General features: G+C 39.0%; 1 protein-coding gene across 1 annotated transcript in view; it reads left to right on the top strand.

Annotated features, from left to right (window-relative positions):
* nbas (NBAS subunit of NRZ tethering complex) overlaps nucleotides 1–15328 on the top strand; it is a 167199-nt gene extending 151871 nt beyond the window's left edge. The window contains 2 exon segments of the mRNA XM_020938410.2: nucleotides 218–349; nucleotides 13501–15328. Coding sequence (XP_020794069.2) covers nucleotides 218–349; nucleotides 13501–13776 — 408 coding nt within the window. The 3' untranslated portion in view covers nucleotides 13777–15328.
* The last annotated feature ends 1487 nt before the right edge of the window (nucleotides 15329–16815 follow it).

Raw genomic sequence — 16815 nt, 5'->3', positions numbered from 1 at the left:
ATTATGTGGCTACGTGTACGCACTGTATATATGCACATCGATTAACCTTTACTGTTCCTCCACTCCACCTCCGCCTCTTTTTTTCTTTTTTTTTTGTCCCTTCTTTCTCTGATTACATGTCTGCCTTTTCATCTGGCTTGGGTTGCTTTGAATGCTTTTTCCTTTATCTTTCTGGACCCATATCTTGGCCCTAATCTTCCCATTGTCCTTCCTGTAGTGCGTCAAGAGCATAGTCACGGCGTTGCTGGAGCAGCCCAGTCTACAGCAGTCTGCCCTCAAGCTGATGGCAGAGAGCGGAGATAAGGAGCTGCTCAAACTGACCCTGGATCAGGTCAACAGCATGAGCATGGTAAGGGTCACAGGCAATACATATACATACATGGGAATATCATGGCTTTTATAATGAATCTGAGATACATTTCTTTTTGAAAGCATCAAGCAAGACATTCTACTTCTAATGCAATGTACTTGAATGTATTTAATGAATGTAGCGTGTTCAATACATGCTAACATACCAGTGTATTTTATATTATATATATATATTATTATATTATTTGTTTTTGTTTTTTTCCCAGAATGATCAGAAGAGCTTACATGATTAATACACAGGGATATTTAGCTCTCAAAACATGTTTTTAAGCTTAACTCTTGGGTTGCACATTTGCAGAGTTGCAGAGTTCTCATACTTGCATCAGTGTTATCACAAAACAAAAAATTACTAATGCTAGTTCTGTTTTTTGCTGTCTGCTTAATTAAATATCCAGTTTTATGCTTGTTTAAAGGTGCACTATGTAAGTTTTCTGGTGGAGGGTCCGCCTACATTTTTGTCTCTGTGGCGATGTATTTGCTTTGCTTGGAATGGGTCACATTATGGTGTTAAACTTAACTATCTCCATGGAAACAAGCATTAGATGTTATCAGACTACCAGACCAAGATACTGGTCAGATCTGTGCAAAGGATGCCCCACATGGATGTACAAGTTCTTTGAGGAATAAAAACACCCATAACTGACTGAATGGAAGATGGATAAGTCTAATGCCACACTGTGAAACATTTCAAACAAAGTAATACCATCTCCATGGAGACAAGCAGGTGGAGACCCAGTAGGTGGATTATTTGTTTGGAAACACAGCAGATGCGTGCGCAGTCTGAGTGCAGAAAGCGCCGCTGTCTGCGCAGTTAACATGAAGTTACAGCACTAACTAGAAATGTTGTCAACGCACTAAAACAGTTTATCACTGTCTAATAAAATAAGTTATGATTCTAAATTAACATTAGTGAGTGAGATACATTTTAATAAGTCATATGCATTAAATGCAGGTAAAGTGCGTAAAAGATGAGAAGAAATTTCTCAAACGTCAGTGGCCAGTCATCCACTCACAGCTAGCCTAGCCACATTACATACATCACAACCAAATCGCAGGAATTGGTTAAATAAACTAAAAGTACCGCTGAGTGAACGAATCCTAATGGTCATCCTAAATCTTAATCCTATCCCATCCTAACGGAACCTTAAGGTCAGACAGTTTCCATGAAGTGAAACCAGCTGATGAATCAAGCTAGATGACCCTATCTTGCATTATGAATAGTGCATATATGCCTGTTTTTCTGGTGCTTTCTCTTCATCCACATTTCCTCCAAATTTAGTCCCTGTTTTGCTTTCCTCCCTTAAAAGATCATTTAAATCTACTACTTTTTGTCTCATACTTCTTCTGTCAATGAAAAACACTGGACTTGCTGACATTACCTCTGACTGACTACCCCATTTAAAATCTGCCATTGCAAAGACGCACTTAGAGATGGGTCTTGACAGAACTATTGAGTTAGAATAAAACTTTTTCCTTATACATGCTGCTTACCTGATTATTTTTCTTTTTTACTACAACGGTAAAAGGACAGACATTGTTTTAGATGGGCCGGATAAGGCAGTATTTGCATATAGAGTGAAGCCCTTTTATCTGATCTTAAGTGGCCACGACAAAATGCTTAAAGGTGCTTATTAATGTCAAACGATAAGGAAAACAAATTGGTATTGTAATTTTTATTGGTCTAAAGTTTTGAACTGCTGTCAAACTTTTCGAGATCTTAGCATAAAAGCCATGAATAAAACAACGTTGATGTCCCTAACTTTTGATTTAGTGCATAACTGTCCTTTAGTTTTGCAGAGTCTCCATCAGATAAGTGAATCATCTTAAAGTGTGTGGGCTGCACTTCACTTCAGCATCAGATAAGCAACAGGCACAAAGCAGGCCTCTCCGACCCGATGGACCCTGGGTTTGTTGTGGGATCAGATAAAAGAAAGCCATGCTATTAAGAAACAGAGGCCCTATTAAATGTTAAGCTCTCTGGATCACAACACCTAAGCAATGGGAAACTTTCATCCCATCTGAAGAAATAGGATCAAGCTGCTAAAGAAGGATAAATTTCCGCTTTAAGACACATATACTTAAGGTCTACTATGCAATTGTACAGATTAAAAAGATATGCATTTGTTTCTTGTAGCAGGCTGTATTTGTATATTAATTTGAACATTTTAACTCTGATGCCCTTCCTTGTGTATTTCCATTTTGACCATTTTATCTATAACTATGTAGCTCAACTATATTTGTTCATTTTTCACTTTTTTTTTTTTTTTTTTTTTTTTTACATTTTCCACAGCTGCTTTGTGTAATTGACTCCTCTGTAATGTTCTACAGTATGGCATTAAATCAGGTTTTATTCAATTCCAGGTGTTTTTACTGCTCAGAAATCTCTTGATATGTAGAGCTCACCTCTCCACAGATATAGCCTGTAATATGGCCGGGTGGCTTCACCTGAATGTCACCAAGAAGATAGATAAGCCATACTGTGAAACATTCTCCAGGCAAAAGCAATAACATCTCCAAGGAGACAAGCAGGTGACTGACCCCCTCTAGAAAAGTTACATAGTGCACCTTTAACTGTGTTCCTTGGCCTGTTTTTGCATCATTTTATAGCAAATCCCAAATCAAGCCTACATTTATTCAGACAGGGGAAATATATACAAGTAACCAAGAAATGCTCTTATTGAATATTATTCTGATTAAATTATTGTATGGTAAATTTTCTTTCACATCTTTCCTATGTTGAAAATTCTGCTGTCCATTCCACACGCTTTTCCGGGGACACTTTGACCCTTTTTGGTAATAGAAACTCACCTGCACTGACCCGATCCAAGCTGTGCCACTCCAGAGAAAATAGATGTGTTCAGAGAAAATGGAATCAGCCCGGGACAGAGCCAAGACGAGAAGGAAAATTACCCCACAAACGTATGATAATGTAAAGTTAAAGAGAAAAAGAAGGCACCTGAAGGCGTCCGAACTGAACAGGGGAATTTAAAGTTGGAAGAAAACCGACAAAGACAAATCAGAAGGACTTAGCAGGGTTATGGGAGCGGGGGGAGACAGGTAGTATGTCACAGCGCTCAGAATAAATGTGGAGTCTTGTGAGGGGAACGTACAGGGCCTTGTTCAGAGCAGCTTGGAACAGCATTCATCTGCAGATAACATCGGGACAGACAGAGACCCTCAACTCTAATACATCTGATAATACTGCCGAGCTGGAACAGTGGACTATTCTATCTGTGCAACCGAGCTCTTGTGTTGTGTTTTCAAGTGCTCAAATACAGTGGGTTTGAAGTCACTCGAAGCTACAAAAACATAACCATAGTGTTTAACTGGTGTAATTTTCACTCTCGACAAGTTGGAAGAATAAGCATTTTATTGTGTTTGTGTGAAGGAGTTAGAAAAGTTTATATATCAAAAGGAAACAAATGAGAATGGGGACACTTCAGACTTCAATGAGAAATACTTGGTGTAACTGACAAATGTGAAATTGTATAATTAAAGCTGCATTGTGTAACTGTCCTCAACCTGCTTGTCTCCATGGAGATGTTATTGCTTTGCCTGAACATATCAATCTAGCATTTATTCATTGCGGGTGTTTCTATTGCCCAAAAAATACAATAATTCCCTCTGAATAGGACGACTCTCCACAGATCTGAATTGTAATGCAGTGTAGTGCTGTACCCTGTGTGTCTCTCTTGTGATAGCTAGATTTAATCTACTAGAAATGTTACACTGTGCACCTTTAACGGTATCGGTAAGTAGGGGCGGGTGAAATTAAATTACAAATAAACAAATAACAATGCAGACTTTTAATTAATGGCAGTTAACTAAATCTCCATTTTATTTATTCCTTTATTTGATAGCGACTGTGCATATTCATGAACATCTGTAATTACAATGTAAATATTAGATCATAATTTCCATAATGTCCCCAGGCAAATAACACAGACAGACAAAGACAATTACAAAATCCTCTATAAAAGCCAACCCAGAACAATTAAACTTTGCCCCAAACAAAACAAACAAAATAGACACAAGAGATGAAGATTCAGTCTCCAGTAAAACTTCATATTCCATTGCATAGCCCAGTAAGTTTATACAAAAGTGTCTCAGTATCTTTCTGTAGCAATATGTGGTGCGTTGAAGTTTGTTATTGTGACATGTCTGCATTTATTTAAAGATATTGTATTTACATTATATAGTACTAAATAGAAACTGATTTACTGGCACTCAAATGCTACAAGAACCAGTGACCACAGAATAGAAATTAGTTTTATCAAACCACTTTTTACTCTTCAAACAACTTCAAAGAACAGTACAACTTCTATTTCCCTCTTCTGTCAAAGCTGTCTGCCAAAGATGAGTGATCACATAACCCAATTCTATCAAATCCAGATGATGGAAATGCATACTTAATCTGGTGCTTTTTAATGTGGGCCTGGGATTTACATTTCAGATTGATTTGATAGATCCTTCCAGCGCTGTCAAAACCTTGCTTTTTTGAGACCTTGAACAGTATATCCGTCTCCATGTGGACAGAAATAGAAATAGTGAGTCACCAATGGCACAATAAGATTAGATTTGATTCAGCGCATGAATGTAATGCTGTTATGTTCTTTGGGTAATTTTATTGATGTCGCTTGTCGTCTAGCCGCTCATTGTTCGGAGCCATGAGTAAATTCAATACAAACCAGCAAAAATACATTTCAATTTTCTGTGACCAGCTTCTCTGAGAATGGAAACAAAACATTGCCACAAATTACTTTTCAAAAACTGCTGATTGAAATATAGACCGGATTAATTAGTGTGGATTTTTTTTCTTCTTTATTAATTTGCCAGAAACAATGTGTTGCAAAAGGTTGACTTTCAGTGTTCTACCATAAAGTAAGTAAACACAATGGTTTACAGTGAGTGACAGTTCTTATCTGTACAATGTCTCAACCCTAATTGAAGAGGCAATGTAAAAAATATAATAATTATAACCTCACAGATGCACCATATTTATTTTTATCCGAGAGATGCACTTTAGATTGGAATTCAACAAAGGATTAATTCCTGGAGATTAGTTTTTAATTAAACTGTGTTGGCTGTGAAAAAGTAATTTATTTAGCTCCATGTGTGATGTATGTTTCGTATCTGTGTGTGTGCCTGTAGTACTCTTAATTATTGAGTTCAGTTAAACATTGTTAATGGAGAGTTACGAATGTAACAGCGGTACTGAAAGCACTCAATGACTTCCTTTACTCACGCGCAGTTTGAGTATTAATACTAATAAAGTAACACTCATGACCCCACAACTATTCTGAGTGACATAGAACCTTGAGTGACACGATTCTGAGGGACACATCCAACTCTTCTTTGGTATTTTTTATATTTTAAAATCTTATTTTTATTTTTTACAGATATTTGTTATCGACCACAGGATTATCAGATATCAGTATTTATCAAAACATCCATATTAAAGCATCCTTTAGTGCTCTTGCTATTTAACGTGTCATAGGTGTGTTTGTTCTATAGTGACCGTGCTGATCCGGTGCTCACCACTGTCTAAATGTGTCTACTTGTGTTTGCCACTTCCTACTTCATTTTTTATTTATACGTCTTGCAGCCTCTTCTTCTGTCACTTCCAATCATGTCTCTGTGTTAGCAGGAACTGTGTGTAGTCAGACTGGAGGACAGCTCAAAGAAGCACATATAGTTGCGTGTTGTTGAAGACGCTTTGTGATTTAAATGATAAGAGAAAGCTTGAGAATGCATTATGTATTAGCCAATGTACGTGTACTGTAATTCCAATTAGGCTCTACTCCGAGGTGAACTGAGGGGAACCAGGAGGGTCAGCAGGAACGCAGGATATGAAGGCAGGAATTCAAATGAGGGTTTGAAAGTTTGATCGGACCAATCGGCAATCATTTAGCATCCTGCGGAAAAACTAGCGGGAGTCGGGACAACCTTGACAGTGAAGTGAGGAGGTAATGGCAGGAGCTGGAGGCGGTTTGATGCGGGCCGCTGCTGTCACGGCGACTGTTTGTTCTCACAGTGTGCAGAAAAGACGACAGCGCTTGATTGGAGAGGCAGGAGAGCTGTTGTTTGCGCCTTTAGACAAGACTTAGGAGAGGCTCTTAACCTTACCAACATGTACGCACTCAGGCAGACCACAGCAAAAGTACATACGCCGATGGACAGCTTTTAATGTTCCCCAGGCGTTTGACCTTTGAGAGAGAAAGGGAGGGCATGACGGATGTATTCCCACTTCAATCACATTGTATTGGCTCTGAGTTGTTTGGTTCGGCCTCAAGCAGGAACAGCAGGGGAGGCACAGAGACAGGTGATGGAGGAGAAGATGTGGACTGCTGAGGGTTGTTGGGACTGACAACCTCCAAATAGCATAGGGAAAAAATATTTGTTTTGTGTGTTGGATTGTATTACAAATTGCAGAGCCCCACTACTTATGGGGGTCAAACATAAACCGAAGCTGGGGCATAAGAAAATGCTCTTTGTATAGCTCCCTCCAGATTTTGTAAACAGAACGCCTGCATTCTAAAGGCTGATACCTAAAGGAACGCTGGCTCTAATGCATTTTCAATTGGAGAGTTGGCATTCACCACTAAACAAGGCTTTTTGGGCCTTGTTAGAAAACCATGGAGTGTGTGTGCGTTCGTGCGTGTGTGTGTGTGTGGTGTGTATGGGGGTGTGTGGGTGTGCGCGCGTGTGTGTGTGCGTGTGTGCGTGTGTGTGTGTGTGCGTGCGTGCGTGTGCGTGGGTGTATGGGGGTGTGTGGGTGCGTGCGTGTGTGTGTGTGTGTGCGTGTGGGTGTGTGGGGTGTGGTGTGGTGTGTGTGCGTGTGTGTGTGTGGTTGTTGTGTGTGTGTTGTGGTGGGTGTTGTGCATGTGTGTGCAATGTATGTGTGTGTGTGGGTGCGCGTGTGTATGTTTTTGTGTGTGTTTTAACGTGTTATGTGTGTAAAATGTATGTTGTATTAAAATGGCAACTGTAATAATTTCTGAAGTTTAACTGTTATGATGGACAAATTGCACCAAAAACATAATGGACCTCAACAATTTGACAATGAAATGTTTGTGTTGTTTCATCAAGCACCACAAATCCTTCTTAAATTAGTGCACTTTGAAAATGGAGCTGGCATTTAGACTCTTTATACTGGTTGATGTATGTCACAAACAAAAAAAACAACGACCATTTGTTTCCTCAGTCTAAAAACTTCCCTCATTAAAAGGATTGGGATAGAACATTTATATCAGTACCAGGCTGTGTGTGCAGCTACACATCACTCCTTGAAAAAGCCTTTACAATACAGGAAGTGGAAAGTGCATTGTTCTGTCTTTTGACCCATGTGTGTTACAGTGATTGCACTGTAGTAGTTGTTATTTTTAAAATGCTCAGAGTCCATTAATTTTAGAATTACTAATCAAACAAGGTGGTCACTTTTACTTCTTTACCTCTTTACATCGTTATACATTGTAATATACCATGCATATATTTAAAGGTCTTATATTGGGTGAAATTTGCTCTTGAGCCATGTTAGAATGTCGTTACCTCCTCAAAAAACGTACATGGAGTTGTGTTTTGTTTCATTCACACATGTTGGAGTAACCCTAAGTCTGCATCTCCAAATCTTATAACGCTCTGTTTCCACCATGTGATATCTTGAAATGTACCTTTTGGTTAATAGAGACTGGCAATTCCAGGTCTGAAATAATCCAAATTATTCTAGTGAAGGTGTATGGAGCATTTCCTGTATTACCACATGAGTGTTTTCTTGTCTGAGAGAAGAACTCAGCCTAAATATGCAGGGTGTGTGTGTTAAACATGTGGGAATGAAACAAAACACAACTCCAGGTCTGTATGTGATGAGGAAACAACACTGTAACATAGAAAATCAGAAAATGGCATAATATAGGCCTTTTAAGTTTACAGTATTTAAGCATATGACTCTCTCTCTATTCACTCATTCATTCAGTCCCTCCTCCAGCAGCATTGCTTTAAACGTGTAGCAGAGGACCTAAAGTTGTGCTGTGGGCTGTGATATCAGCATTCTCCTCCACACCTTTCCCCCGCTCTGCGCTGTATTTCCTCACATCTATTTTCAGCTCACCTGTCAATCGGACGCTCAAATGTGCTGTCTCTGACACGTCCTGAGTAATAGCCTGGGAATTATGAGCACACCCCACTCCTCCAGACAGTATTTACAATCCAGATTTTGCCCCTAGCGCTTTAATGCTCAAACCAAGCCTGCCGTTTGCATATATTATCTGTGGATGTGCTCATTTATGGTTCACAGTCTAAACCAGAGCAGAGTGGCCCACAGCGGTAAGATTCGTAGAGTCTGCCACCTGTCTCAGCCCTCCCCTTTTGCAGAATACGCCATGTTAGATTTGAAGTTGCACACATAAGTCTAGTGTGAGGCGGGTGCTGTAGGTAAGAGACTGCTCATTACAGACATGGATGCTCTCAGTTCAAAGCCTGCCTCCCGGTCACATCAAGGCACGTCTATTTGTACTGCTTTTTAATGATGCTAACTCCTCCAAATAGCTTTCTCAAAACATATGAGAAGACGAGGCATGTAAAATAGCTGGCTTTACAAATTTTGATGTTGATATTTTTGTATTTTATCATTACTCCTAATAAATACATTTCTATATATGGCCCCTATTCGCATTCTTAAACATTTGAGAAGACGAGGCACGCAGAAGTACCAAGGTTTTTACTTAGATGTTGGTATTTATGTATTTTATCTTTACTCATAATATAATACATTCCTATATATAGCCTTATTAACTCTACTGGCTCAACAGCATTAGAAATGGGTTGATGTAGAGCTGTCAAAATATATTCACGTTGTTTCCCATTGCACAGAGAAGCATCATAGAACATGTGTGAACTGCATTTGTGTCTCCAAGGAGCTCACTGACCTTACAGCATGTCCTTGCAGGGCCTGTAGTTGCCATTGGTGCTCACATGTTGTAGAAATGAAGGTATAATGTTTGGATCTGTATCAGAAAGCACATCTAATAATAAAGAGAGAATAAAAGAGAGACCAGGGGAAGACATACGATAAATTCATATCAACAAAACACCAAAGCAAACGTTACTGTATAAACACTACCATTCAAATGTTTGGACTCACTTTTTCTTTTATTTTTCTTCTTTATTTACATGATTATTTACATTGTAGAGTCTCTGTGGAGGCATCAAAACTATGTATGAACACATATGGAATGTAGCAAACAAAAAATATATTCAAAATTACTCAAAACTTGTTGTAGATGAAAAAAAAAAAATATATATATATATATATATATATATATATATATGTGTGTGTGTGTGTCTGTGTGTGTATGTATGTATATATATATATATATATATATATATAATGTATGTGTGTGTATATATCAGGAGCCTTCATCAAGAGAAGGCCAAGGGTTTGCAACACTGTCAACAAAGCAAAGGAAAGTTACTGTGAGGATATGAATATAACATACAAAATTATTAGTTAAAAAAATATATTTAGCTAAAAAGTTATTTAGCTTTTATTATTTGCTATATGCATCACATATTTGATGTTTTCTGTACACATCTAAAATGTAGAAAGTTGTAAACATAAAAAAGGGTCCAAACATTTTACTGGTAGTGTATGTTTTGCCAGATATTTTATTGTGTATCAGTACTGAAAATACTGAAACAAAGTATGTTTTAAAATAGTCTTGACCTATAAGTCAGCATTGTACTATTAAAGAAACTACAGTAATTTTGGTTTGAAAATTGCATAATATTACCTCAAGAGGGGTACTTTTTTAGTGTTGCAATAGTTAGACTTTAGTATGTAGACACATCTCAGTATTGGTATTCTATCATATCTTCACAACTCGACTAGACAGTTGTTGTTCATTTTGTTTTCACACTCTTTTAGAATAGGCCATTGTTTGTCTCTTTCAAAAAAAAAAAAAAAAAAAAAACGGAAAACACTTGCCAAGGACCCTGCCTCGCCGCCCCCCGCCAGCATGGTTCTAGTCTGAAGAGCTGCGCTGTTGTCAAGTACCTCTCTATCCTCTAGTTTTGCATTCAGCCCTTAGTAACAGTGAGCGCCCTTAAAAATGTATGTTATCTGATGCTTTCCAAACACGTCCTCCAGCCTTATACCTCTTTCTATCCTCCTCTGGCCTCTCTCTCTCCACTTAATTCTTATTACACCCGGGTGACCTGCTCATACCAACCTCTGTCACCCTAAATTTTTATATTTCCTGCTTTCATCCTCCCACTGGCTGTCGTGACTCATCCCAAGCTGTCTCTCCATGGGCAAAAAGGCAAATTAAATCATTATTCATGCACGACATAGTATTCTCTATAGCTGTTATATGTCAGCGGTGTCAAAATGTAGTTATGCAAGTCTGAACGCTAGACAGACTGATGTTCAGGTGAAGATGGAGTAGATACTTTCCTCCCAGAGGACACAGCGCTCAGTTTTATGTTTATGTTTAAAGATGTCCTTCAAGTGGAAAAGTGGTACATAGCCAGCTGTTTTTTTGAGTGGAGGTTGTGAAATCTATTCTTTTCTTCGGCCACAGATGAGCAGACACGAGCAGTCATTCATAATACATTGCACTTCAGTGCCAGAAATACCCCAACAGGGACGTGCTGTTGTCTATAAGAGTGTGCAAATGCGTGTGTGAATCCAGGCTGGCCTTAATAATAGAGACAGCAAACAGGTGAGACGTGAAGCTGACTCAAACCGCAACCACAAAAGCAGCGGTCCTCACGGGGTTAGCTTGTTGTGCTACCGCAAAGATATCTTGAAGAAGGAGTTACATTGATATTATAATCTGTGTCTGAAGAGAATTTGTTTTTAAGGGACCTATCTTGTCATTTGGTTTGTGGGTTTGTGGTTGCAGTTATTGTGTGTTTAATGTAACCCTTTCCTGTAATCGAGGTAGTTATTTACTCTCATCTCCATCATGTCTGTCCTGGGAAAACCCCAAACAATGGCAGCTACTTTTAAATACACATCTCATGCATTGTTTCTATTGTTATTGTCTATGCCTATGTATAGAAAACTGTTACAATTTTCCATCAGATATTTTCCCTTTATTTGATTTAGCCTACCATCTGCTGGCAGCAGTTGGATTGAACCATGAAAAAAAAAGCAAACTCTTTACAACTTGACCAGCACGCTAATATAAGCATGGAGTTAACAGAAGTGCTCAGAACGAAACTTGGATGCTGTGGAAATGTGGAAATTTGGAGTTGTAATACTTGAATCCTTATTAGAAAGTATGTTTAAAGGAGAGAGCAGAGGGAGACATATGGTCCATTGATTTTGGACTTAAAAACTTCATAGGATTTCCACCTTTGATGTCACAATCCAGGGAAAATTCAAAAAGAGAGTTTTCTGGGGCTCAATTATCAGTGGGTAAAGTGGGCCTAGTGGGTTAAGTTGGGTAATGATTATGAAAATTTTTTGGAGAGCTACCCTGAATTATTCCTACAATACAGATACCTTGTCCTTGGTCTGAAGAATATACTTTTGTTTTGTTTTTTGTACTCTACATTGTTGACAAGCCTCTCGAAGAGCTACAGGCTATTTTCGTTCACTCCATTCTGCACACTGTTCCTTGGTTTAATACTTTTTACTTGTAATGCGTCATACTCAGCTTTCTATGTGAAATACAACTTGACTGGAGACATGATGTTTCCTATTGTATTCCCACACAAGGTTCCCACTATAGAGTATATGGTGCGTGCAAGGAGACGTGATGTGAATGTAGCTCGGAGTTTGTTCTGCTAAAAGTGTCGACTGGAGCAGAATAGCTGGTGTGTAGATGAAAGGCACTCTGGGACAGCCTGTGCCGAGCGGGGGGTCAGATGTCATGTGACCCTGTGCTAGGTCCTCATCATGGCTCCTCAAGCGTGAACACTGTTGTCACGCGCACAGAAACTGCAGCTGTAGCTTGCTATTATTACAATGAGTCCACTTTCTATAAAACTTTAAGAAGCACCACGGACAATAGTTCCTGTATCCAAGGACATTTATTGTAGATGCAAGCAATGAATTTTGTTTGTGATGCCTGGGGGTTGTGTTGTCTGTGGATATCCAGCCTCAAGATATGCCAGTGTAACAATGCACAGCCGTTACCAAGGATACCTCAAGCTCCGTGCTTAGTGCTTTGAGCATATTCCATGTTATACGCTCAACAATGGAAGCAGGAGCATGGCCAGACCTGAATGGTGTGTGGAGTGTTCAGCTCTCGTGGTTCAGTAATGATGGTAAATGAACTTGTGATTCAGAGTCCCTGCCTCTTTACAACTGCAGGACCACACTCTTAACTAAAGTGCAATGTCAAAATCCCCCAAAATGGTACTTGATTTTCCCCAATACTCGGTTGCAGTTTCTTTTTGGTAACATTAAAAATAATTACATTTTAATAGCCTTAATGAACAAGACATTCAGGCTTAGTAACTATTTAATAACTCCCAACCACAAGCCTGAATCATTCTTATTAAATGTTTTTGTTCATTATAAATTTAAGACTAATTTAGGTGCATAACTATTAAAGTACAATCATATAATATAGTGTGAAGCTATTTGTATTTTTTAAATGTTTTGTTTACATTTATACAATCTGTTTAAATGATTGCTACATTGACAGCACCAAACTGTGGCTGTTCAGTGGCTCTGTCCAATGCATTTGTCTAAGCTGGAGGGTGCGCTACTTGCTCTCCATGGAGATGTTATTTCTTTAAATACTAGCATTAAAAACAACTTTAAACATATCTCCCTTGTATGTGTTCAATGTTTATAGCTCTAAAATACTGTAAAAAACCTGAATACTTGATATGTGCAAGATTGCTCTTCTCCATAGATCTGACCATTAACCTGTCTCCATTGTGATGACCAAGTTTATTTCCATACTTTGGAATAATAAATGCAAAACTTTTAATATCTCCATGGACACAAGCAGGTGGCGGACCTTCTACCAGAAAAGTTACACACTTCTGATGTGTCAAATGTGAAACAGATCTTAAAATTGTAGCATAACATTAATACAGATACAGTTACAGTTATTTTGTTCACTTGGATAAAACATCTCCACAGTGCTCAACCTGCCTCTCTGTTTTCTCCAGGACTGTGCCTCTCAGTGTGACGCTGAGCTCCTGTCTCTGCTGTTGGACGCGGGGCTCTTGGTGGGGTGTGTCTCTTCTCCTCTGTACCCTGTGCTCAGCTCCCACATGTTGGCCCACCAGAGCGAGGGGGGCTGGGACGTGGAGCGCTCCGCCTCCGCCCTCCTGTCTGCGGGGCACGCTGCAGAGGCGGGCTCCCTGCTGCTGGCCCACAGGGGAACGCATCAGTCACACTTCACCTTCAACACAGCGCTTGCCGTGCTCAAGAAGTGGCTCTGACACAAGAGCAGCTGCGCATAGGCTCTCAGTGTGATCAGGAGGAACGAAGGCCGTGCTACAAAAGAAGATATGGTTTTGGTCCATTTACTTATTTATATTAAAGTTGTGCTGTGTTACCTTTCTGTTGGGGGATCCATCACATGTTTGTCTGCATGGAGATTTCATTATGCCTGGAATGTTCCACATTATCGCATTAAACCTATCCATCTTGAATTTATTACAGGTGTTGTTATTGCCACAATCTCCACATATCTGATCTGGAACTTGCCCTAGAGATAAGTTTTATGCCATACTGCAGAACATTCCACATAAAGCAATAAAGTCTCCATGGAAATAAGCAGCTGGTAGATCCACCATCAGAAAAATTACATAGTTCACCTTTAATAAATCTTGGATAATTATTTTTGTTGTTTGGGATGAACAAAATGTTGGCTTTTCTGTCCTATTGCAGTGCTGCAAATGAAGTATACTGTAATTAATGCAAATACTGAATAGATTTTTGAAGTACTTTATAAACTTGTTAATCTCTCTTAAGCCATTATCCTGGTCTCCCACACCATGGTTCTCAGACATTCTATCATAGGAAAATGCTTAATCTATTTTTTTGACCTATTAACTGTTATTGTTACACCTCACTTAAAGCTATGGCCACTTGTTGCTGTATGTTATCTTATAATTTTTCTGTTATGCCTTATGTAATTCTAACTTGGACCAAATTTCTTGTATTGAAGATATAATAATGAAAGCTACTTTTTTTCTTGTCAGTCAAACACTTGTGTAGAGATAACATGTTTCCCTGTGTTACATCAACAAAGTACGTCAGTATTTGTCTGTCCTGAGACCTATGACCTATGACCTTTGCAGCCCATAGTTACAGGCAGATGCAACTAAAATAAGGATGATTAAGCCTCTATTCCCAGTACAGATCTGTGTAATTTCTTCACCATCACAATCTGACCATTAAATTGTTAGTTGTTATTTTTCTCACACTTCTGGTACATTGTCAACCAAATAATAATAAGTAATAAAACTGGGAAAAATTAGTCCACTTTTGTGTTGAGCGTGAACAGCAATGAAGCAGCCGTCAGCCTGTGCTCTGTAATTGGGTTTGGTTGGTGAACATGTCAACAACAGCTGTCTGCCTCCAAGCTAAAGCAATGCCGGATACCTCTAATACACCCACATCTGTTATACTGAGATCCTCCCCCTCATTGCGGCGCATGTACTGCTTGTCTTGTAGTAATTGCAGTGGCCTGGAAGCATAGGTGCACATTTGCCTGTTGGTGCGTGGCAGGTTTGGTCTTTGCACAGTCCAGGCCTCTTCCCTATTGTTTGCTATTGTTTTCACCCTAATAGTGGCTAATTAATTCTCTCTAAACAAATGAGCCCCCGATTGTGTTACAGGCATGTGCTAAGACTACAGAGACTACATCGCTTCACGCTGGGGTAATAGTGGTGACAAAAACACAAAGAGCATGCTTAGTTGGACTTTAGAAATACAGCTTTGAGTTTGGAACATGAGAAATCTCTAATAAACACTCATAAATCATGACATCGAGGGAGTTTTTTGTTTTTCATTGTGTCCATAGGAGCTGTATGGTGCAGCTGGGAGAAATGACAATGATAATAAAATAGAATTTAAAATGGTAATAATAATACGGGTTTGACAAAGTCTCTCAAATCGCTGTAGCCATTATCCATTCACTCCATACTTAGTCATGGTAAGTATGCTTCAACCCACAGCTGTTCTATGGCTGACTGATGTAGTGAGGCTGCCATGTTGTGCTTTGGCCCTCCTCCTCCAGCCATAGATAAACATGGCAATCTTTAAGAGCTTTCTGTGTTTTTGGGCATGGTTTTGTGAGGCTAATGTGAGTAAACCCTAATATACAAAGTGTTGCCATTGCGTATACTTCTTTTTTTAATTTAGAAACATTAAACATTTATGGAGCAATGTTTAGCTCAACCTTTTAGTCGAGAGTTGTCCAAGTCTAAAATATTTCAGAAAAATCAACATAAAACACTTCAAGGTGTATTGTTTAAAGGAACAGTTCGGAATTTTGGACATAGGGCCTCATTTCCTAGTGAGCCAGACTGTTGAAGACAGGTGGAGACACTTTTAAAAATTTTCCATCCAGTCCTTGTATTTGCAGAGGTCGCTGGTGCTAGGCTAGTGCATGTCAATAGCCATAGTTAGCCTGCCACTAAAAATAGTCTTAGCCAATCCACAAAACACTTGAGGTAAAACAATTATAACGCCAGGCTGTCGATGTAAATGTCTGTGTTGATGGAATTATTTTAGAAGTAAAACCAACCTTGCATTTGAAGGATTTGTGTCTGAGCAGCAGCAGCAAGTTGTACTTCCTGATAGAAAGTTTTGTTAGTGAAGCACTGATATATGAGAAAATAGTTCCTCAACATGTGACAATTGATGCGATGCAAGGTCAGTTTTATTTCAAACATTATTCTATTAACACAGATATTTACATCAATAATCTGGTCTAATAACAGATTTGCTTCGGGTGCTTTGTGGAGTGGGTAAGACTGTTTTTAGCACCAGGCTAACTATGGCCATTGACATGCACCAGCCACCTCTGTAAATACAAGGAATGGATGGAATTTTTAAAAAAGTCTCTCCACATGTCTCCAATATTCTGGCTCACTAGGACATGAGGCTGTACGTCCAAAATTCGGGACTGTCCTTTTAACTTTTCTGGTGCAGGTCCATCGAATGATTTCCTCCATGGAAATATTATTGCTTTGTCTGGAATGTTTCACACTGTGGCATTAAACCTTTCTATCTTCATGGAGACCAAACTAGAACAAGTTACAGGTCAGATCTGTGGAGAGATGACCCCGCTCACAGTCAGAATGTCTGTTTTCCTAAGTATTTTTGAACTATAAAACCAACTGTAATTGAATAAATGTAAGGTAGATCTGTGTAATGCCATGTTGTGGAATATTCCAGGCAGAGCATTGACGTCTCCATAGAAACAAGTAGAAACTTTACACAGTGCACCTTTAAACCTTGATGGCACG

This window comes from Boleophthalmus pectinirostris, unplaced genomic scaffold, assembly GCF_026225935.1.
Source record: "Boleophthalmus pectinirostris isolate CB_2022bp ecotype Guang Dong unplaced genomic scaffold, ASM2622593v1 HiC_scaffold_13, whole genome shotgun sequence".
Classification (NCBI taxonomy): Eukaryota; Metazoa; Chordata; class Actinopteri; order Gobiiformes; family Gobiidae; genus Boleophthalmus; species Boleophthalmus pectinirostris.
Note: the sequence above shows the minus strand (reverse complement) of the source record. Positions and strands in the feature narration are given on the sequence as shown.